This window comes from Hippichthys cyanospilos, chromosome 2 (assembly GCF_059441005.1).
Source record: "Hippichthys cyanospilos isolate Australia breed blue-spotted pipefish chromosome 2, RoL_Hcya_1.0, whole genome shotgun sequence".
In the NCBI taxonomy this organism is placed as follows: Eukaryota; Metazoa; Chordata; class Actinopteri; order Syngnathiformes; family Syngnathidae; genus Hippichthys; species Hippichthys cyanospilos.
The window spans coordinates 34,810,753-34,834,471 of NC_142370.1; the positions used below are offsets into that span (position 1 = coordinate 34,810,753).

The 23,719-nt window shown below is 43.0% G+C and overlaps 2 protein-coding genes across 10 annotated transcripts in view; both read right to left on the reverse strand.

Annotated features, from left to right (window-relative positions):
* Positions 1-5,005, reverse strand: part of LOC148428372 (pleckstrin homology domain-containing family G member 4B-like) — a 32,789-nt gene extending 27,784 nt beyond the window's left edge. For all 7 annotated transcript variants that reach the window (XR_015868412.1, XR_015868410.1, XM_088439257.1 and 4 more), the window contains exon 1: positions 1,899-5,005. The gene's annotated coding sequence lies outside the window, so the exon portion shown is untranslated. The remainder of the gene's footprint in view (positions 1-1,898) is intronic.
* Positions 5,006-5,148: 143 nt separating this feature from the next.
* LOC148428373 (kinesin heavy chain-like) lies at positions 5,149-22,751 on the reverse strand. 3 transcript variants are annotated; one of them, XM_088439300.1, is made up of 29 exons: positions 22,212-22,751; positions 19,729-19,816; positions 19,364-19,437; positions 18,608-18,712; positions 18,489-18,537; positions 18,355-18,410; positions 18,187-18,274; positions 16,658-16,782; positions 15,610-15,714; positions 15,375-15,523; positions 15,053-15,201; positions 14,793-14,971; positions 14,170-14,238; positions 13,878-14,084; positions 13,019-13,165; positions 12,733-12,921; positions 12,555-12,672; positions 11,817-11,878; positions 11,192-11,301; positions 11,014-11,115; positions 10,893-10,953; positions 10,709-10,780; positions 10,296-10,400; positions 9,996-10,212; positions 9,583-9,757; positions 9,420-9,499; positions 9,212-9,251; positions 8,264-8,349; positions 5,149-7,926 (listed from the first exon to the last, which is right to left on the reverse strand). In XM_088439300.1, exons 1-28 carry the CDS (start codon positions 22,338-22,340, stop codon positions 8,271-8,273), a joined length of 3,129 nt encoding a protein of 1,042 aa, XP_088295426.1. In that variant the 5' UTR covers positions 22,341-22,751; the 3' UTR covers positions 5,149-7,926; positions 8,264-8,270. The 3 variants fall into 3 exon arrangements, with proteins under 3 accessions (XP_088295426.1, XP_088295418.1, XP_088295411.1); XM_088439292.1 differs by having other exon boundaries at positions 8,264-8,346; positions 14,793-15,201; XM_088439285.1 differs by having other exon boundaries at positions 14,793-15,201.
* Positions 22,752-23,719: the final 968 nt, after the last annotated feature.

A 23,719-nucleotide genomic window follows, 5' to 3' on the forward strand; every position in this document is an offset into this window, starting at 1 on the left:
GAGTACCTTATAAGGTTGACTGAAATGCAAAGGTAAAAACTGAAGAAACTTAATGGTGATTACGTTATTTTTTCATCCACATCAAAATAAAAACTTGCCTTTTATGCACTGTATAAAGAATTATAAGGCGCACTGACAGCTTTTGAGAAAATGTATCTTCACGTGCCATATATAGGGAACTATAAATAATTATATATATATATATATATATATATATATATATATATATATATATATATATATATATATATATATATATATATATATATATATATATATATATATATATGTATTCTACACATAGTTCCCTATAAAATGATATGCAATGCATGGCGGTAGCTCAGAGTTTGTTGCAAGAATGTTGCAAGTTTGAAATCCCGAGTTTGGGAAAAAAACGCAGAGTGGAAACAACATTGGGCCAATGAGCAGAGACTTGCACCCCAGAATCCATTGCAGTTGCAAATAAATGCTAAACCGTGAAAAGGCGAGCATAAAACAAGTTTCAAACAGCTACTTAGCCATTCCAACTGCATAACTACGGACCACATAAAAAACCGTAACCGCACGGTCCGAAGGATAGAACGGTGGGAAAAAGACCCAATTTCCACGGCATTCGGCTGGAACTTAAAATACATAGAGTGTTTCAGCGCCGTGCCCTCATGTGTTTGTAGATATATAATCAAGTGGTCAGCAAACAATAAAAAAAGCCTTTCTTGCTACAAGTTCATGTGTGTATCCTCTGATGTTTTTTTTTTTTTTCCTCCAACCAAAAGTGAGACTGCAATCCAAGCATGTGGCTCATCTCCAAAGCGCGCGACTACACCAAAGGTTTATGACGATCCCAGTTGATATCTTGCACGGGAGAAGACGTGAAGACACTTAGCGACGGCTCGGGCTTAGGAACGAGACAGATTGAGCTTTCGGAGGGGGCGAAGGAGCCCCGGCCATCTATTTTGGCCACGCGACCCATGTTGTGAAACCTTCTCACCCCGATGCTCATTCGTCATCGGGAGTTTAGCTGATGAGGGCTGAAAGCGGGGGCGTTCGTCTCCGCCCCTCCGCTCAATCAAAGGTTTTCAGGATTGGTCGCCTGACAGCTTTGTCTTTTTCAGGAGACATCCAAACAAAAATATTCTTTCTGCACAGTTACAGTGGTAAAAGTTGCTAACGATCTAAAGATGCCACAAGATGGCAGCCACACAACACGACATGAAGCGCCTCAAATCACTTTTACATTGTGTGTTATTTAGAGTTTTTTCAAATGTTTATTAAAAGGAGGTTCTAAATATGGCAGATACGTAATGAATTTAGTATTAAAGTAATCGATTACTTTGTGTAATTAAGTGCTTTAGATAATAAAGTACAAATAAATTTATCATTTTGGTAATGTACTAAGAGTGAATATTTTGTTTAGTTAAGCATGTTATATTAGGCATAATTAAGGATATTAGATACAGTAGTGCGAAAGTGTTTGATTACCGAAGGTACTAAAGTAATAGATTAATTTAGCACTTCATTACCTAAGGTAGTTGATTACTTTAGTATTTTATTCTTTTAATACAAGCCATTTTTAAACCTCTGTTAGCCAAAATCTTGAATAAAAATGGAAAAAATAGGGAGTGCCTAGGATTAAAACAACGTAAAAATACATCTTTGGGATTGAACGAGTTCCATTTCGCAAGAGCCAAAAGGTCAATCAAAACATCTTGTGTGTGAAAGTAAAGGAATAAATAGACGACGCGCATCGCTACTCAACATCTTATTCGACTAGCTAGCTAGCGCATCCCAATAAAACCATAAACAAACAACATGGCGATGGACTCAAATGACATTTCTTCATATGAACGCAAATGCCAAGGAACAGCGATCAAACAAAATCATACAGAAGACGGACTTACACACACTTGTGTTGTTTATAATGTTCGGCAAATATGATCCGTCGTCCAAAGCGCTTATGCTCACAAAATAAACAAACGTCTTTGTGTCTATTTTTGCTTTTATTTCGGGATAAAGCAAGTTATGTCACAAACACGGGGGTGGCACGCCTCTGCTGTGTTTACGTACATACGAGCTTGCCCCTCCCACCAAAAGACATTAAAAGTAGATTTGATTTTATGAGAAGTCTTCGAAACGCTGTGCGTGTAAAACTTTGAAAGATGTCAAAACTTGAAATGTTTTTTCCTCAAAAGTAAATAAAAGCCTTGCTGCAAAGCGTAGAATGAAAACATTATGAATGACTAAACTTTCAGTGTGTCAGTAAATCACAGTGGCAGACAATGACCTCATTCACTGCCATTGACGGCTATAGACGTCAAAATTGGATTTTACTTGGCCTGACAGTGAATGACTGAAATTCTCTTTCATTGAGACAATTTTATTATTACTCCAGTATTCACGCGTCTACTGACTTTTTCTGGGGTGGTGCGCCACGGAATTTGCTTGAGGAAAATTGCGCGACGGCACAGAGACAGGTGATGTCCACGGAGCACAAATAGCTCATCTGGCTCAAGGCCTCGACCGAAGCTACCGACAGGCCCCGCAAGTGCATGGAGAGCCCAGTACACCTGCGCAGAGAGCAGACAAACAAACGCTCTCAGCAGCTGGCCAAACAACACACCCATGCCAAAAAAAAAAAAACACCTCCAGCCTCTTATTTATAACCTCACGCTTCAAGCCGAGAAGAAGACGCAGACAGACAAGAGCAGCTGCTGCTTCGTTCAGGTCACGCAGGAGGAGCGCTCAACACTTCAAGGCTTCCATTACTTTAAACTTATGTGATAAAAAAGTAATGGTCTCGTTCCGTTACTTCTTATCACATATGCTTAGGGGCATATTTTAGCCACAATGGAGAAAATACTTGAATAATAGATGCTATCTATCTATCTATCTTTCTATCTATCTATCTATCTATCTAGCTAGCTAGCTAGCTAGCTAGCTTGCTATCTTGCTAGCTAGCTATAGCTATCGTTTTGTATCTCCAGATTTCACATTAAGAATACATAATATACACAATTTATAAATTCAGGAAAGGTGATTTAGGTCAATGCGGTTTAGAGAATGACATAGAAAGGGAATTAGCGCCACCGCGTGGTAAACTGTTTTAATGCCGAGTTTGGCCTGCGAATCACGGGACAGCAAAAAAAAAATAGACGACAGAGGCAAGTTAATAAGAAAAGGGAATTGTTAAAATCCCCCACAAATGCACAAAACTAAGACCCTGCAAGCGAGAATGGCTGCAGATGACCAAACGGCTACAAACACATCAATGATGCAAAACAAACACTTAAATGCAAACAAGAAAACAAATCAAAAACGTTGTAAGGAAAAGTAAACACGACACAAATCTACAAAACAAAGGCGCTGCTCTACAACACCGGAAAGATGAAAAAAAAACACAAATGCAAACATTGAACCACATTAAAAGAAAAACGCTTCATTAAAAAATGCTACAATCAAAAAAGTGGAAACAAACTTCTCAATTTTGGGGGGAAATTTACGGAACATTCCGTATACTCTAATACTAATGTATCGCGGTATAACACGTAAAGCTGTTATGTTTGATAGAATGCTCAAACGTCAACTCATTGGAGAGGAAATGCATTCCCAACGCCAGCTATGACTGGTTTGTTAAAAAAAAAAAAAAACTTTAGTAGCAAAGAGCGAATTGTAGACTTACCTGGCGCCTTGTCGAGCTTGACAAACAGGTGCCTCGATGGAGAGCAATTCATCATTCAAGTTTATCCGCAAATGAGGGGGGAAAAAAACCGGGTCGATTGTGGGGGTGCAGGAAGGGAGGCGGGGTGGAGATCACCGGGCCGGGCCGAGGTCGCTGCAATTCCCACCGCCGTGTGAAGCTACACAGTGAAGGAGTGCACGAGCACGGATCGGGGTACCCAGCAAGCGTACCCCCCATGAAACAAACAAACAAACAAAAGAAAACGAAAAAAAAAGGCAAAATTACACCAGTACGGAACTGGTTAAACACAGACTAGCTGACGAGCAGAGTAGGCTAAACGCCCCAATAAAATAAAACAAAAAAACGCCAAAAATACTGGAGCAGGAGCAGGTGACGAGTTGAAAAAAAAAAATAAAAATAACAGAGCATTGAACGGTGACCCAGCTGAGTACAAAAACAACAAAAAACGCAAAAATACACCAGCACGGGTAAGAAAAAAAATACCCCAACAAAAACCACAAACGTACACGAGCATGGACAAGGTGACCGACTACGCAAATAATACATCAATAAATAGGGACTTTAGGGTGAAATTTCAAGCTTAAACTAAAATGCAAGCTTCATGTAAACACTTGCAATGCCGGTGAAATGGGAATGCATCAAATAACAAAACACAAAAAAAGTACATGAGCCGTATACCAAATGATTGCAAAAAGTACAAAAAAATTGCCCCTCCCAAAGCGTGACAAAAACAACAACAAAAACCCCTGCAAAAGTACACAAGCGCGAACCAACTGACCTAGTATGTGAATGAATGAATGAATAAATAAATGAATAGGGACTTTAGATTGAAATTTCAAGCTTCAACTAAAAAGCAAGCGTCATTAGGCCTGTAAACATTTGCAATGCTGCTAAAGGAAGATTGAACGCATCCAACAACAAGACACAAAGTACATGAGCGAAAACCAGATGATCGCAAAAAGTACAAAAAAAAAATGCAAAACAAAACGACAAAATGACCCAAGCATTGAGCGGGTGATTGAGAAAAATATAAAAAAACAACAACAAAAGCCATGCAAAAGTACTCAAACGCGGACCAGGTGAGCGAGCTAATAAAGTAAATGAATAATGTGAGGGATATTACAAGCACAAGTCTTGGTCTTTCCGGTCAAATGTCATGTTGCAATTCGATGCTAATTTGCGGTCCGAAAACGATTTCTATATTCGTTGTGATGCTTCCCCAAATATTGTTTACATCAGCGCTTCCTTTCTCATGGGAACCAAACGAGCTCGTCACCATCAAGGAATTTCCTCCGTCTGTGGCCGGACGGTAATTCAAGACTCACCAGGAGGCATCCTGCACTTTTCACAATCGCTTCACGCCGAATCCACGAAACGCATCGAATAAAATCAAGTTAGCACATGTGTGAAAACCACTTCAGCTTTCAGTTGTTGACTTTGCAGCCGCTCCGTTCCGTTTCTCCAAGTTTATTGAACGTTTGACGACAACACAATGGCTCACATACAATATACGCTAAATGTATATTTACATACAGAAATCTTGCACAGCGGCTAGCATAGGATGTCAACGCTATACAGTACAGGCCTACGGAAATAAATAGAACAAATATTTGAATTTCCAGCGCAACGTTCTCTTGTAGCTCTTAATTACATGAGGAACAATAAATAGCACATATATACTGTATAGCTATATATAAGATATGTTGAAACCAGACAGTGGAAGTAGATGACAAAAATGTACACGCCCATTTCCCCCGAGGTCTCGTCTTCACAAATATTCGAAACATGATGTCAAATAGAGGGTCCGCTTGCGCGCAAATTGCAGGCCGAGGCGCTACCGTTAGCGACGGGGAAACGAAGCCTCATGAAGCACTCGGTATTTTTTTTTTACTTCTCTGGTGCTCGTGGTTTTGAAGATAAAGAGTAGTGCAGCGCAAATGCAGCTTTAAACCAAGAGTGCCATCTGGAGGAGCTGAAAAGTATCAAACGCGCTTCATGAGGCTTCATTTTCACATCGCTGACTCCCGCATTTCCTCATCGTGATTGTTGTCCATATGAAGGTGCGGGTCCCTTTGTTAACGTTGAAAGATAAGGCTTCAATTTCCCCCCAAATCTCTGTGAATAATTTGTGAAGCTTAACGATAAAATTCTGACATGAAAAAAAAATCATATGTGCAGAATTTGGAGTACACTGAGGTAAATCCACTGTTCACTAACTACATTCAGTGCTCTTCTCTCCTGATTGGCAGGTCAGGATTTATGAAAGAAGAAGCACCGCATGACTCACAACACAAACGAAAATTGTGAAACGAAGCCTCATGAAGCACTTGTGATATTTTTTTACTTCCCTTGATGATGCTCTTGGTTTTAAAGATGAAGAAGAGTGCAATGGAACCGTAAAATATTTTCCCTGCATCTCTGAAACAAGACTGCCATCTAGAGGAGCTGAAAAGTATCAAACGTGCTTCATGAGGCTTCATTTTCACATCGCTAACTTGGCATGTCATACAAAGGCCCAAAATGTCTGAGAATCTTGAAGACAACATTCAGACATGAGAAGGAACCATATTTATGTTTGTGTATAATTTGGTATATTCATTCATTCAACCACTGAGCTAAATCCAATGTTCACTTCCAACATGCAGCGTTCTTCCCTCCTGATTGGTTGGTCAGGATTTATGACGGAAGAAGCACAGCATGACTCACAGAAATGAACAAATCCGCTCGAGTTGGTCCCAACCAAAGTGACATTAATGATGAAACATAGTTTCTGAACATTTCCAAGACATCAACATTGAACAGTGCGCCGATAAATACACCCCAACTGAATGATCACTACATTAAAGCATATCAATGATTTGGCCTTGAAAAATTGGGAATTTGTGTATGATAACTTTAAACGAAGTAAAGTCAACCGCTCAGACATCTGTTTTGACTCATTTAATCCCAAAGACGTATTTTAAACTGTTTTAAGAGTCCAAATATTACAATCCAGGAACTTGTTTAAAAAAAAAAATTAGTATTGTTTTTCAAGTGCTTGGCTAAAAGAGTGTAAAAATGGCGGGTACTACCAGGCTTAAAAACTGAAGTAATAGGTAATTCACTTTTTAAATACCTAATTACTTAGTGTAATTGATTACTTTTGTACGTAGTTAATGTAGTACCGGGTATTTGAAGACCCTCCTTCAGCCAAATAATTGAAAAATAAAAGTTTGTTTTTTTAAATAGGTACCAGGTATTGAATGTTTGGACTCCCTAAACGAAAACATCTTTGGGATGAATGAGTTAAACAAAGCACACAGGCTCCAGATTTCAAATGACGACAAAGTCTCTGGCTGGATTTGCACTGAAATTTCCTGCCTATAGTACATCCAATTTGCCTTCTACTTTCCAAATGCCATTATCAATGTGCTTATATTTCATAAAACACTCCAACTAACCAAGATAACAAACAATAACACAAAGTCAGTCCTTTCGAAGCTTCCACTGTACTGTTGTTCGTGTTTAATGGTTGACTGTCTTGGTTGACGTGTGTGTGTGTATATATATATATATATATATATATATATATATATATATATATATATATATATATATATATATATATATACATACACACACACATATATGTGTGTGTGTGTTGTGCAGGCAGCCTTAGCCTTCCTGTTATGCGTCGAGGTGAACGGGACGGTTGGCTCCTGACCGGAATCACAGCTCATGCAAATATTTGTAAGCTAACCCGCTATGTGACATGCATGCGTGCGTTTGCGGAGGGGCACTTCTGTTCGGAGCAGGCATGACGGACACTGTGGTTCTATTTATGACTACAGCCTATCAAACGAGACCCTTTAAGAAGACCATATGCGCAGGAGGAGGCTGTGCATTTAAGCAGAAAAGATGCTGGTCCAAAAACCTCAGCTAGAGTATAAACCACTACTTTTTTTTTTGCAAGTCAGAATCCAAAATGTACCAACCTGATTGGCTAAGGGACAGCGGCATTTTCTATTTACAAAAATAAATAAATGAATCCCGCGCCGACTTAATGGGCAGCCGCCTGCCTAGAGACGTGCAAGAAGAATGAAGAGAAGGAGCTGAATCTACTGAAAAGGCTACAAAGCTATAGATCACCATCGTCGTCATCTTCATTGGCGATTGGCTGGAGGAACGCAGAGGAAGGCTGCATGCAGGTTGGAGGGGGTCCTCGGACATGTACAGTGTTTGGTCATCACCTGGCGACAGACCCAAAAAATTCTATTAGTGCTGGGAGTAGGGTTAAAAAAATAAAAAAGTTGACCAAGCCGGATTTTGTCTAATCCTTTGATCTTTACATCGAAGACATTTCACATTAAAGAGAAAGCATTTAAAGAAGCTGAAATTTTCTCTGATGGTGAAGGTTCAACATGGTACGACCACTTCACACTATCACACTAGCAGGAGTGTGTCATCCCTTGGCTAAAATATTGCAAGAGTGATGTAGAAGGAAATGACCAAAAAAATGGTCAAAATACTGCACAAATGAGTAAAAATATCCGGCTTGAAGCTCTGCCAGAAACGTGTCTCTTTTACCTTGGTATTAACTTGCTGCCGTCTCCTGCTGAGCAATGAAGTGTCTGTTTGAATCGTCCGCCTCGCTGCCGCAGTGCACATCGCTTCTGTTTGGAAACACACAGTCAACAAAAAACTACACTGGAACACTTGCACGTTTCTCCTTGATTAAATACTAGGAAGTTTTGACTGACATTTTGTATATTTTATGTTAGGCGCTACTCAGGTTCTCTTCCCTTTTGCTCAACTCAGTTTATCCCCCGTCAAGAAAAAACAGATCATCGATAAAAATTGGACAATTATACCCAAAATATGATCTTTTTTTTAATATTAACAACAGAGAAAAGTAAAATAAATCAACTTTCAACAAATGTTAACTACAATGCACTTTGACAGCAACTTTCAGTAACAAGTTTCTAACTGCAGACATCGGCAATGAGCGCGCCACTGCACCACCTGGTGGTACGGATGTCCAATTGCACCTTGCACGCCAAAAGCAAAGCTGTTAACTGAAAATTCCATTTCTGGGATGTAGCTTAGGTTAAATGAGGTAGCGCATTTGACTACATATCAAAAAAGGTCTTCGCTTGAATTCTTAAGGGAAATCCCCTCATTATGGAACTAATAAAACTCATAGTTTATCTGAAATTGTCCATTGAGATGTAATGGCTTGTCTCTAATGAACTGTGACGCACGGAGCAGCCCAAAGTCAGTTAACCTAATCGGGTAACCGCTTCAAAAAATAAATGCAAATTTGTTAAACGAGACCGTGCAAATATTCGAAATAACGATGATGGCAAAAGGTTGTGCACGAGCATCAACCACAACTGAGCATGATGGTTTTTGTATACAGCTCTTGTATTGGCTTTCATTAGATTGCGCAACGCCATCAAGAGTTGGGAAATCTTTCGACAGATGTACGTCGATATTTCCATATGACGTAACATTGAAAATGCTCAGTGGGCTTACCTGTTGTCGTTGATGTCTCTTGTGTCGCTGATGCTGTTTCCTGTTGGCAAGAGAAAAGTCGAGTTTATCACATTTCTTGCTTGAAACATCAGGTTGAAATCACCGATTACAGTTTGCGTCTTTTGTTCTTAAGTTTTTAAATGGGTTTACGCGTTCAATAAAACCATCAATCAATATATTGTACACGCGATCACAGGGGGAAGCTCACCATTGTCAATGTTGAGCGGGAAGGATTCCAGTATGTCTCCATTGTACCTGCCCGCTCTGTAGCCCAGTGCTGTGGAAACTCTGAAAGAGAAAAAAAAAAACAAAACTGAATTGACGGCAAGCGCCCGTTCGGCCAACAGCGGGAGCAAATATTTGAAACGCACGTGTTGGTCTGAACTGAGTTGGGGCTGCAGTTGACGCCGGCCGAGTTGTTGGGCGTCATGCTGCTCTGAAAGACGGCGTTGCTGTAGGTGTTGGCGTGCTCGGTGGCCCGGATGTACGAGTAGAAGGGGTTGCTCGGAGAGCAGACGGGCATTTGCTTGGGCCTCACCGGCTTGGCTGCGGACAAAAGGACCGGGATCCTCACACACCCATTGGAGTCTTCCATTGCCAATATTTTCTTCAGCGTTCTCATTTTAATTTTACAAGTCTAGTTGTTTGAGTCTAATTTCCTTCCAAGTGTAATTTTCTTTTATTTTTTTCTTATTTTACTTTTTAAAAATTGGATGTTTGTATGTTTATGTTTTGTATGTGTTTTTGAAACTATCCACCAAGCTCAAAAGATTAGGAGCAGTACCGATTTGCGCCGCATGAGGGCGCCGCAGGGCGTTTTTAGCCCTCATGGCGTCTTTGATGCGGTCGACTTCCTGCTGGTAGCGACGGCGGTCCATCATGGCGCCCTCCTTGGCGTCCCTCAGTGCAGTCTCCAGGGCCTTAACTCTCTCAGCAGTAGACCGAAGACGTTTCTCCAGCTTTGGAAGCTCGCAACGAAGATCTGCATTGTCACGAACCAGCTGGGGGGAGGCGAAGAAGACCAGGATGAAGCTGGGCGCTACCGACGCCGTTGGCCAAAAGATCCGGCAGGTTTGGTCCTCACCTGTTTGTGAACCTTTGTAAGCTGGTCCAAGTTATTCTCAAGAAAGGAAATCTTCTGCTTCTGGGTGCAAGACCCCCCGCTATCATCAGGTTCCATTTCGGAACTCTGTAGATTGCCACGTTCATGGAAAAAAAAAATACAAATACTCGATGTGATAGGGAGCCCCCTGGTGGGGGCTTTGCAAAAATAAGACGTCATTTAAGAGAAACGACGTCTACAGTTAGAATATAAGCGGCAACTTTTTCCTCATGATTTGAGCCCCTGCGGCTTGTAGTCCAGTGTGGTGCAGTTGCACTTTTTTTTCACTAGCCACCAGGGGGCAACCACTGACTTAACGTCTGGAATTTACGCGACGTCAATATTGCAATTTTCCTTTTTAGAGACCTAAGGCGCTAGCTAGCATGTTGACTTACTTTTTTAACCCGCGACGTGAGGTCTTGAACAAACAGCTTGCGAAGGTTGTGGAGGGTCTGGAGTTCGCGAGCCTACGGCAAGAACGGGTCGAGAGGTCGGCCGAGCTTGCGAAATTGGATATTCCGAAAAGGACATAAAGCTTCGCGTGGGACCGAAGCCCCCGAAGTTGAGGGTTCTACTCACGACGGTCTCCTCCAGACCCTTCAGGTCCTGTTTAGTCTGCTCGTGGCGCTCGTGCAGGAACCTGAGGAAAGATTCGCGTTCGATCTTTCGCTAGCGGGCACGGAGTTGAGCGGCGACTTACGACAGCTCCTCCAGGCGCTCGCTCTTGCAGCTGTCCTGACTCTTCAGGCGCTCAAAGTCGGAGCGGACCTGAGCCAGCTCCAGCTCCGTCTTGGCGTTGCGACTGGACGGGACACATTCTATGAGCCGCGCGCAATCAGTAGCCCCGAAGAACGGTTTGGACGTGAAAAATCACGGACTCTGTGAGCTCGTCGATGAGCCTCTGCTTCTCGTTGATCTCGTCGCGCAGACGCGCCAGCTGCTTGTGATGGAGGCCGCGGTGGGACTCCCCCTGCTGGCGGGGAACCTTCTGCCGGTTCAATTTGGAGGAAACACAAGTCGTCGTTCACCCAAAAACGTCCAAGCTTTCCTCATGGTAAATGTGCATATGAGATACATGACCAGTTCATAAAATTAACATTTCATGTTACTTTTGTGCACTTACTTTATGAAATCAATTTAGATTTGGAATTCCCTTTCAGTGACTTCACATTCGCATTCACATTTGTTAAAACTCATTCAGTCCCAGTGGCATATTTTGAAGTTTTGCAAGGAGGGCCCGGTACTAAATGAATTCAGCAATCAATTAATTAGGTCATTGCTAACTTACGTTTTTGAAGTAATTGTATTACCTAATTCCGTAAAATAAATGATTATTTTAGCAATAAATCAGCTTGAGTGATCAATTATTTAATTCGTTTAGTACCAGCCATTTTTGGCCTTGAAAGGAAAAAAGAAACACGTTAAAATACATCTTTGGGATTGAATGAGTTAAGAAACACCACAATCAAAAAAAAAAAAAAAAAAGGTTTTGTGATGTCTTACCTTCACATTTCCATCTTCAGTCTCTCCCTTCTCTCCATCTTTCTCCTCCAGGTAAGAATTATCTCGTATAAGAGGAGAAAATGACAACAGTTTACACAGTGAACAACAACAACAAAAATAAATAATTAAAATGCTGCTTCCCGAAGTTTGCTTTGTGTGTAGGGACACTCATCCGGGAATGGCCCTATGCAATCACTAATACTGTTTATAATATCATTAATTATGAAAACGACTTTAATTATGTGGAAGGAATGAATGAAAATATTACTTTCATGCATACATACGTACGTTCGTAAATACGCACACCGTACATACAGTACATCCATATATACCTGTACATATGTACAGTAAATACAAAGTACATGCATGCATATAAACAGTACATACATACGTACATACATTCATATATACATTCATACAGTGAATGGATGCATATGCATATGCATATGCACGCATGCACCTGCGTCCTTCAGACACCAATTCAGCAGTGAATGCAAAATGAAGCCTCGCGAAGCCTTGTGATACTTTTTAGCTCCTCTAGATGGCACTCTTGATGAAAGAAATGATTTAGAGGAGACAGAAATATCGCAAGTACTTTCCGGGGCTTCATCTGAGATTTGGGGACTAAATATTTGTTCGTACGAGAATCCCGTCAGACGAACGTGCGAGAACACGGCTTTGAGCGTTTCCGATTTTCGTTCCCACGTGAAGGTCTCGTCGTTCCGAGCCGAGCGTCACCTTGATCTTGCAGCTTGGCCAGCTCTTCGCTCAGGGAGTCGTGGCTTTCCTCCAGCAGCCTCTTCTTGTGCTCCACGCTCTGCATGTACTCCGTCAGGGAGCGGATCTTGGCTTCGTGCTGCAAGGCGACGCCATGCTAGCGTTAGCGCCGGTTAGGGCCCGTTCCTTTGGGCCTCACCTGAGAGATGAGGAGGTGGCAAGAGGAGAGTTCCCGCCCGGTCTCCTCCATCTTGCGGTGGCACTCCAGCTGCATGTTCTCCAGCTGCCGGCAACGCTTCACCATGCTCTTCACCTCCGACTTGATCTTGCTGATGTAGAGGCGAGCCACCGTGAACTCCTCCTCGATGGCGCCGCTGATCTCCACCGGCTGAGCGTAGGCGGGAAAAACACGCCGTCGTCCATCCGTTTCTACACCGCGGACTATTTGCTGAATTCATTTTATTTGCGTCGAAGAAACAACTTACCAGCTTGATTTCTCCATTGCCCACGATGGAGCTGAACTCGCTCAGGTCTCGCATCAGCCCGTTGAGGACGTCGGCGATACGCTTCCTCTGCTGACCGCTTACTTCCTGCATGCGAGAAAGCTCCGCCTCCAACTCCATCAGACTGGCCTGGTTGGAACAGCCCAGATAAGCAGGACACAATGTGACCGTTTAGTTGTGACGCATCCGTATTCAGCGCGTCATTGAAGCCAAAAGGCATCTTTAAAGCAGGAGTGCCAACTAGAGGAGATAAAAAGTATCACAAATGCTTCATGATGCTTTGCGGAGCACTCTTGACTTCTCTAGGTGGTGTACTTAGTTTTAAAGGTAAAGGTTAGTGCTATGGGAATTGATTCCATTTCCATTCCATCTGTAAAGCAAGGGCCCTTCCAAAATGAGCTAAAAGGTATTACAAGTGCTTCATGATGCTTCATGAAGCACGTGATATTTTTGACTCCTCGAGGTGGTGTACTTGGTTTTAAAGATTATGTTAGTGCAATGGGAATTGATAACATTTCCACCGCATCTTTAAAGCAAAGGTGCCACCTCGAGGAGCTAAAAAGTATCACAAGTGCTTCATGATGCTTCATGAAACACGTGTGATTATTTTGACTCCTCTAGCTAGTGTGCTTGGTTTTAAAGATAAAGGTGAGAGCAATGGAAATGGGAACTGATTACATTTCCAAAGCATCTTTCAAGCAAGAGTGCCACCTAGAGGAGCTGAAAGGTACTAGCTAAAATGTGCTTCATGACGCTTTATTTTCCCAGCGCTACTTGACTAATTTCCATAGAAATTGTCAAATGGTGCCTAACTGTCTCCCGCTCTACTTCCTGGACGTACCATTTTCTGAGCCAGCTGGTCAGCCAGCAGCTGGTTCTGCAGACCTTTTTCCTCCACCTCCAGGCTTTTCTGGTCATAGTTGATGGCCAACTCCTCCAGAGCCTGCAGCACTTCCTTCACCTCCGCCTTGGCACAGTCGCTTTCAACCTGCAGCCGGCCCAGCTCCGCCTGCACCTTGTCGCCGTCCCCGCGCGAAGACGCCAGAAGCTGTCGTAGAAATGACGCGCGTGCGTGAGAAGGAAAGCTTTGGTAGTCTTCAAGCGCAAGTCGGCATGCGTGAGTTGGCGTCCACCTCGTCCTGATCCAGCATTTGCTGCTTGAGTTTTTCCACCAGTTGACACTGCAGGTTGATCTCATCGTCCTGTGATACACATCACATCTCCATGACGACACCCACCAGCGTAGTCATCCATCCATCCATCCATCCATCCAATCATTAGCCATATCCATCCATCATCCATCCATCATCCATTAATTAGCCATATCCATTCATCCATCCATCCAAGAAAGGCCGACAAAGAACAGACAGCAACAAGGAACTCAACATCAAGAAGGACCCGACAAGAACTAGAAGCAAACAGGAACTAAATTCACTCAAAACTAATGAGACAACAAGGAGCTCCTGGACAAGACACAATTGGAACAGGGAACTGATTGGCCGACACAAGGGAAGCAGGTTAACACGGACAGGTGGACACACATAATCACACTGACATGAGGGGAACATAAACTAAAGACACTCAAAACTAAAGAGACAACAAGGAGCACCTGGACAAGACACAATTGGAACAGGAAGTTGATTGACCAACACAATGAAAACAGGTTAATGTCGTCAGGTGGACACAATCACACTGACATGGGGGGAACGTTTAACGTTCGCCGTGGCGCAGATATGCCGAGAACGCAAACGCTTACCTTGTCATCCAGCTGCTTGTAGAGTTTGCGGATCTCCTCCTCGTATTTCTGCCGCTCCTCCTCGGAAATACGGACCACGATGGAAGAGGTGTCGTTATCCAGGACGGGCCGCTCTTCCACCGACTCGTAACGGCTCACGATCTCCGGCTGGGTCCTCTCCGTCTCGGGAACGTCCTCTCCTGGAGGACGGGACAACGGGAAGGACTTCAGAGAAGGCCCTCTTTTTTTTCTCCCGAGGCGGTTTATTCGGTTGTCTTCACCGTTCCTCCAGCGGTTGAGCTCGGCCTCCAGCTTTTGAATGCTGTCCTTCAAAGTCTTGTTCTTCTCCTTCTCCTTCTCGTACTTCCTCTTCCACTGCTCGGCTGTCAGCTCCAAGTTGATGGAGGCCGTGTTGCGGATCGTCTTTGCGCTGTTGGTCAAATGAGTATCATGAATATAAAGAGAAAAGAAATATTCAAATTTGTGTCGTTGAGATAAAAAATGAAGTTTGGGGGGGCGATGATGGGATGACCTTCAAACTAGGGCTGGGCGATATCGAATCGACGCAATGAATCATTTCCCGGTGAAAGGTTCAAGTTTTACCGTTGTCCAAACATCAGGGTGGACTTGGTCTCGGCGTCGTTATAGCTGGAGGGCGAGCAGCAAATGAACATGGTGGTGCGGCAATTCCCGCCAAGGGAGTCCTGCAGGATGCGGGTCATTTTGCTGTCCCGGTAGGGCACGTGGCTTTTCTGCCGGAGGAGGAGATAGGCGAGCGGCTTTTGAGCGCCGAGACCGACGCGAGGGGGGCCGGGACGGACCGAGAGCGGGGACTCACCGTGCCCTCGGCCAGGGCCGAGATGACGTTTCCCAGGGCCGACAGGGACTTGTTGATGTTTTTGGCCTCGTCCAGTACGGCTCCGGCGGCTCCCGTCTTGCTCACCTGGAGCACGCGGTGGATGGCCGCAAGTCAACGACGACACCTGACAACTCCTAATGTGTATGTGTGTGTGTGTGTGTGTGTGTGTGTGTGTGTGTGTGTGTGTGTGTGTGTGTGAGTCCTTGCTTTTTTTGTTACATGGTGAGGACCCAATCTGGGCTTTACTGTCTTTGTTGGGACCATTTTGGTGGACGTTCACACCTCTGAGGGAGGGTCGCTCGCTGGATATGGTTAGGCGATTTGTTGTGATGTTTAGGGGCTAGGAAATGCATTATTTCAATTGGATGTCCATACTGTGATAGAAAAAGCCCCTTGTGTGCGCAAGTCTGTGAGCGCGTATTAATTTTCCGATATAGTGGGGACCAAGTTCCGGGTTTTGCTGTCTTTGCGGAAGCCTCTTGCACTTGTGAGGACCATTTTGGTGGACCCTGCAAGTTCAGGCCTCTTTTGAGGGCCGAGATTTCCTTTAAGAATATAGCCTTGAATTGGATTAGGTTGAGGTTCGGGTAAATGTGATTATTCTATGTGGCGTGCGCAAAGGTTTTCCAGGCTTATACTACGACCCCCGCTGGGGACACGGCCAGAGTCGTCTTTGTTTCTTTCTCTCCTTTGCCAGGTTTTTCTTCTCTCATCTAAGATCTCGGGAAGCTTAGCGAATCCCGACAGGCCTTTTCCATCCTGTCTTGCTTTAAGAATAACGGTTTGAATTGGATTATCTGGATTGGATTCTATGTGGCATGTGCAAGGTTGTCCCGGGCTTATACTATGGGCCATACTGGGGACATGGCCAAAGTCTTATTTTGTCCTTTCTCTCCTATCCCCGCTTTTTCTTTTCTCATCTCAGAGCGCTTCTTGGCGAACAGGCCCTCCTCCAATGAATCTCAATTATGATGAAAGTATTGCTAAGCTAAGGGCGAGGCAGGGAACACGATGATTTTTCTCCCACCTTCTCGCTTCCTGCCAGGTCCACCAGATAGAGTTTGCCACAAAGCTTCTGCTCGGTCTCCACATGCTCCTGCTTGATGTTGATCAGGAAGATGCTGTGGCTGCGAGAGCTGTGCTCATTCATGTCTGCGCAAATACAGGAACAACACCGCTTGTTAAGTATATTTATCCAATCGCAGATTCCGCACCACTGTAAAGCATAAACATCCAAAACAATATGATTTCTGGTGCCCGTGCGGACCGGTACCGGGCATTTGGGGACCTCTGCTATACAAGGTGACAGAAAATACCAAAATTTGATCCTAACATCAAGGTGTGTCCTATATTTGGGAAATGACATGCTTTACACAATGTTACAAGGCTATTCACACACCCTAAACACCCCAATCAAATCCCAGCTTCAAACGCAGCGAGGTGACCTCATCGCGCAGAGGAGCGGCAGCGCTATCTTACTATCTGTTCCCCAAAGTGACGGTGAGCTCTCAGAAGTCACAACGCTGCGCTTGCAGCACCATGAGTCAGCCAGAAGAAGGCTGCAATGACAGCATCACCCATAGAAGCCACGTGGATTGTTACACTCCAATTAGCTTTGTGATGCGTCCGCTTCTATCGCCTAGGTCATTTCGCGAGTGCGTTGCCACGGCAACGAGCTCTTCCAATCGATGCCCCGCAGCAATGTAATAAGCACGGTTTGCGGCGTGAACGAATTCATTCATAAATCATTTTGAGCATTTTCACTCATATTACGGGGCCGACAAAATGTTGACTGCTATGCCTATGCAAACTTGGTACCTGGTACCATACAAATCATAAAAATTATGTTTCTACCTTATTCTGTTCTTTAGTAATCGCTGTTTGAAAATTGGTAAACTTTTTTCTCATGATTTGAGCCCTGCGGCTCCTCTGCAGGTTTTTTTTTTTCCTAGCCATAAGGACACAAACCACCAGTATAGCAAAAGTGTGTGACTATGCACAAAACATTTAAAAATATGGTATTAAAAATATTTAAAAAATGTACATACATTGAATTAGATATTTTATAAAAGTTTGTGACAAATACACATATATATGTATTTATGATTGTTTAAATGAATTTTGTGCAACGTGTATATATGTTCAGTAAAATAATCAATCAATTAAATAAAAGGTGACAGAAGAAGACGCTATGGAAGTATTGATTATGAGTTTGAACTTCAGTATTCTCTTGAAACAAAATCTATTAATTCATCCATTTTATTAATAGATATTTTGGCGATAAACACACACAGACATGTCCAGTCTCTTAAAGATGGGATAGTCTAAAAAAATGGGTAATTCATAATTATTCATGAAAAAAAAGCACGTTTTGACGAGAATTCCCGTCATTGGCACGCAATTTAAGTATTTTCAAAGACGAGATTTTTCGTCCGTGGCACTGAAAGAGTTCATTTGCATATCCAGTTCCCCTTTTTTTGGTATGCTTTGGTATACATCAAACAGCCCGAGCTGGGTCCAAATTTCCCTCAGGGGTTCAAGTGAAAAGACACTTACTCGTAACAGCAACGTGGCGGTTGGATTTTCCCTCGTCAATGACGTCCATGACTTCGTCCGGGCTGGAGACGAAGCGCTCGGTGCAGCCCTGCGGATTGGACGGCGCCGTTGGCGTTTCATAAACCGCGGCGGGACGACTCGCGTATTTGTGCGACGAGCGTCACACACCTTGACGTACGGCACGCGGTTCTTATCCTCGTGGACGGACAGGTTGGTCTTTGTCACTAAAAATAAAAAAAAGGCTAAATGACAGACTAATAACAAAGCTTACCATTCATTGTTTTTTTTTCTAGGGAGCTCACCATCTAGCAAATCACGGATTTTGTCCATGTAGATCTCAAAATAGGAAACCTTCACCAGACAAACGAGAGGATGACGAGCACGCAACAAGCTGAAATGAGCAAGATGAAATCAGATCAACCTTGATGTGGAATTCCAGGTTTTCGTCCATGGCAAAGATGTGGTTGAAGATGTCCTCGGCGATGCGAGGGATGATGCCCATTTGGTGAGGGTCGTGCAGCTTGCCCTGGAAGCCAAACGTTTCAACTTTCCTTACAGTAGAAATTGCTTCGAGATCCCGAACAAGTCATTACATTCCACCCGATTCATCGTCTTCAAAAGCCGTTTTTAGCAATTTGACATCCGTCTAAAACACTGCCTGTTTGATTTGCTTGACAGTATGACTAATACAACCATTTTTATAACCTTATACTTGTAATGATATATATAGTCATATGTTTATATTTCAATCATAATATTTGCGACTTTTCTGCATAGTGTTCACTTCTCATCCAAAGTGCTGTTTTAAAACGCAATCCCTTTGAGAATTCTTGTTTGAAATAGAATTCCAATTGGAGAATTCTCGTTTAAAATAGTAATAACAATAATAAATAATACAATTCTCATTCAATACGTTTTTTATGGAGTGTAGCTGACACCCTTGACTAATTCAAAAATACTGCACAAGGGTTCAAATAAATGAATGTAAAAACCAATGGATTTTAGCGTCTACTTTCAATGCTTTCGAATGATTGGACAAAATATAGCACGAGGCTTCAATCAAAATATAAAAGCAAGATATAAAAGTCAGTAACCAATAGTGACTAATCTAAAACCAGGTCAGTTTGTGCCGGGTGCCGAGTGCAAAAGCGGACAAAATAAAGTGAGATGATCGTACCTCCATGGTGTGAGTCTTGCCGGAAGACGTTTGTCCATACGCAAAGATTGTGCCATTGTAACCGCCCAGCACATCTGGAAGGGTACAAAAATGACGGATCAGGGAGATGTTGCAAGGCTCCAAATTGCGCTTTGGCATCGCTTGTTTGCTGCACTCCAGAAACTGAGAATCAAGCGCTAGCCGATGGTCAAAAATGCTTTTCGACACTTCGTTTGGCCAATTTCAAAATAAATGCAGCTAATAATACATGGATGTCAAAGCAATAGCCTTATCAGACTTTTATTTTGAAGTTTTTCCTTATATATGCGCGAGGAAAGCCATTTCCCTCTTATGAAGTCCTTGGGTGATGGGCTTTGGATACGTACCCTTGACGATCTGCTTCGCACAGGTGTTGTACACTTGCTCCTGGGTGGTGTTGGTTGGAAAAACGCGATCAAACACGTACGACTTGCCCTGCAAACGAGAAAAAAGAAATCACAAGAAAGGCATGACACACGCATCCCATATTCAATTGTGACTAGCCTATCCTGCTCTCTATATTGTCTTCAACAAGTGTATTTCATATCATTTTCATATAAATAAGAAAAAAAATCCGATACATTGTGTCTTACATTGTGTTTTATAACTGTGACAACGTGATTTTTTTCTCAAGGTTATCATACTACCAAATGTGATGTCCGCCCATGCCTACTCAATAGCATAGAAAAAAAAATGTCAATCAGGCGCTTGGGAAGATTTCCAACAAGGAAGGAGAAAGCAGGTCAGTCACTAATGTGCAGGCTGGCGGATTATTGATCCGAATTGAAGAAGTCACTTTCAGACTCCATTATTGCTTACTACAGCGCAGCGTCCTCTCTCTTGTTTGGAGTGATGCGTGTGGCGTTCGTGAAGCTACAACGACATACGCCAAAGTCATCAAGAAAAACACCTGTTCTCATAACTCATTCACCGCCATAAATGTCCATTTTTCCTGAACTGGCATTGAATGACTTTGTTATCCTGCGATACGTCTTTGGCATGTAGAAGAAAGAAGAATAACAATTAAATACTTGCTGCGAATAATGCGTTTAGGCTGCCGTACAGGCGCGTTGTGAGATGCGTTCAATTACCACTCACACAGTAGGACATCTCACAGGTCGCATCCAGACAGCTTTTTTTTTTTTTTTTTAGTCCTATATGCAAAGGCCTTGTCAATCTCATCATTTGCACAGCGATTAAAAAGGAATTTAAACTCTTTATTTTTACATTCACATTAAAGTGAAAGAAAATACTTCCCGCTTCCATGTTGCTGAATCATGGGAAATAAAGCCAGCTCTCACAGTTGATTGGAGATGTGTTCAATGACCACTCATACAGAAGGTCAAATCCTCACATCTTATTGACATATATCCAATACACCAATTGTTTGGGCCATGTCAATCACATAATCGCCATAGCGATTTGTAGGGGAAAAACGTATTAAAAAGTAATTTAAACTTTATTTTCACGTTCACATTAACTCATTCAGTGCCACGGACGAGAATTCTTGTCTTTTAAAATAGTAATGACAATAATAAATAATATGATTCTGGTCAAATATGTTTTTTTTATGGAGGGTAGCTGACACCCTTGACTAATGCTTACTTAATGTAAGACAACTGAGCACTGTAGTGATAACTGTGACCATTGGATGGCGGTGTTTCTACACTTAAAACACATCTATCCCTTATCTTTTTTTTTTCTTTAGTCCAACATGCCTCAAAAATGCTGCTAAAACCTTTAAATAAATATTAATAAATTATACAAATACACAATTAGTGCATAATAATAATGGCATTCAAAGTACCAAGTAAAAAATAGGCTCCTGAACCCTTTAAATTCATAATTATTTGCAGGAGCTGACTATGAGTGCAGTTCACTTGTTTGCCTTGAGATGGTGCCGGTGTGTTGGTGGCGAGTGCTTTTGAGGTCGTTTTGTCTGTACGTTTTCCTGTGATCTAGGCATCATTTACAAGTCCACAGGACCAATAGATGTTATTTTTGGATCATTTGTCACGCAAATTGCTTCCCGTGTGACGTTTAGCCCTCTCGCTAACGGCATGCTAACAAAGCTTACATCAGACGACAACCCGAAGTTCTTCCACATGTGTGTTTATGTCAAGATGTGCAATGTTAGCCGTGGCTAATGTCAATTTAAGTTTGAAGACAAAATGCAAGGTTTGGTATTTTAGCCAGACACTTAGAAGTCAAATCAACCTTTCGCGGAACACACAGGATGATGTGGCGGGCCGGATGCGGCCCCCGGGCCTTGAGTTTGACACATGTACTCCATTGGTTGCCTTTTCAGATAATGATTGGCACTGAAAGACTTTTATAATAACGCATCAAAAACTGTAACAAATAGACATTGTGGATTTTGATGCCATAATACATTACGGTCTTGTCCAAGATATGCCCCCACCCCCCACCATTCGAGAAGCACTGATATACCCCAACAATTTTTGCTTTTCGTTTCCTGAATTTTCTATTGTAACTAAGGATAATATTATTCCAAAGAGGCGTTTTGTAACTTGGATTTTTCGTAACTAGAGACGTTCGTAAAGTATTAGTACCACCGTACTTCTTTTTTTAGTGATCATACATTTAAGTCAGATAAACGTATACGCACAATTATGTCGCCCAGACAAGAAAACTCCAGCACTTCCAAAAACGGGATGTCAAAAGTTGCCCAAATATCAAACGTAGACGCAAAGAAACACGCAAACGTTACAAAAGGCCAAACGCGAGGCCGATGATTAATTGATGAAAGGGCCTGCGCGCACAACAAGGCGACTCCCTTTTATTCCCGAATGAATTCTTTTGCGCTTACCCCGACCACGACGGTGTCGTCTCCTTGGAATTTGGGCAAGAAGAGGTCCCCCCGAATGATCTCGGACTGGTTGAGGGGACGAAAGCGACACAGGACTTTGATGTTGCACTCGGCTGGGACGTCGGCCATGGCGCAGCTCGGATGAAGAGGATGACGACGATGAGGAAGCTGGCGAAGAAGATGCTAGCGGCGACCTGGACACGATTAACGCCAAAAAAAAACAAATCCCCGGAGACCGCTCTTTAATTCTTTGATTGCTATCGCGGATGAGACTGAATCTTTTCGCCTTTTTTTTCTTCGACTATTTAAACGTGGTGAAAAAAAAGGAAGAGGTGCTAGGCGGCGTTTGCGTGTCGCAGTGAGCGGGGACGGCGCTAATTAGTCATCAAAGGGCCTGAGCACCCAAACTACATCATTAAAAGATGCGATGAAAATGTGTCCGCCGCTTCTTTGTAAGAGATCCGAAGTGTCGTGGCTGCCTTTTCTTTCTGAGGGGCTGCGTCAGGCCGGCTGAAGGTGAGCGATGCTGCTGGAAGGGCAGTGAGGGGGATAGCTACTAACAGCGCCCTCTGTCGGTGGGCTCGGTGAAAGGGCGCGGCCTGCATCCCGAATCAAGTGGTACCCATAAAAATCAGCCAAGACGCGTACGTCCGCTTCGGCGCCATATTGGATGTGGAAGAAATCCCTTCGTCAGTTAGGGGTTCGGAATGTTGTCGATGCGGCCGTATAAATATATACATAGAGATGCTGATTCGTTTTATTCAATTAAAAAAACAATTGCAAGTGATTCGAGCACATTTCTTAATCGCAAGTAGATGATGGCATTAACGAGTAAAGCTCTTTCCAAAACAAATATATCACTGAGTTTGTGGAATAGAATCTCACGTGTATCAAAAAAAATGTTCAGGTGGGGTCAACTTTTGAGTAGAAGCGTAATGGCTCGCCTGCTCGTAAACTACTGCACTCTATCCATATCCATCCGTGCAAACAAGCGTGCCTCTGTGCCATCAATCAAAGTAAAGCTCCATTGATTAGCCCTTGCCTCAAATATGCTAACTCATGACTTTCACTGTGCCTGTTTATTTTTTTTCTAAATCAATTTACCGGTTATTTGTCATGTAACCTCTTCACGGGATTATACTACTACAGCTGAGAAAATCGAATGCAATCCACCCCCAGACGTGCACAGTTCAGTAATTGTTATTTCCATATCGGCGTGACTTCATGATGATACGCCACACCCAATATGGCGGAAACAACAGCGTATTACAAAACGGCGACAACACGCATTCATTTGCAAGTCTATGCGGGTACCCACCTCGTCACCATTGCTCAGCTATGGCTCAGCATCCTTCTCATGCAGCTGCTGCGGCTTGTCGTCATCCTTCAGGGAAATTCAACAACACAAGCGGCAGGCGGGATGATGCGGCCGGCCGCTCGTCATCAGCACTCATACTGGAACCATCATTTAAGACCAGCCATATCAAACATCACTAAAACCGTACAGA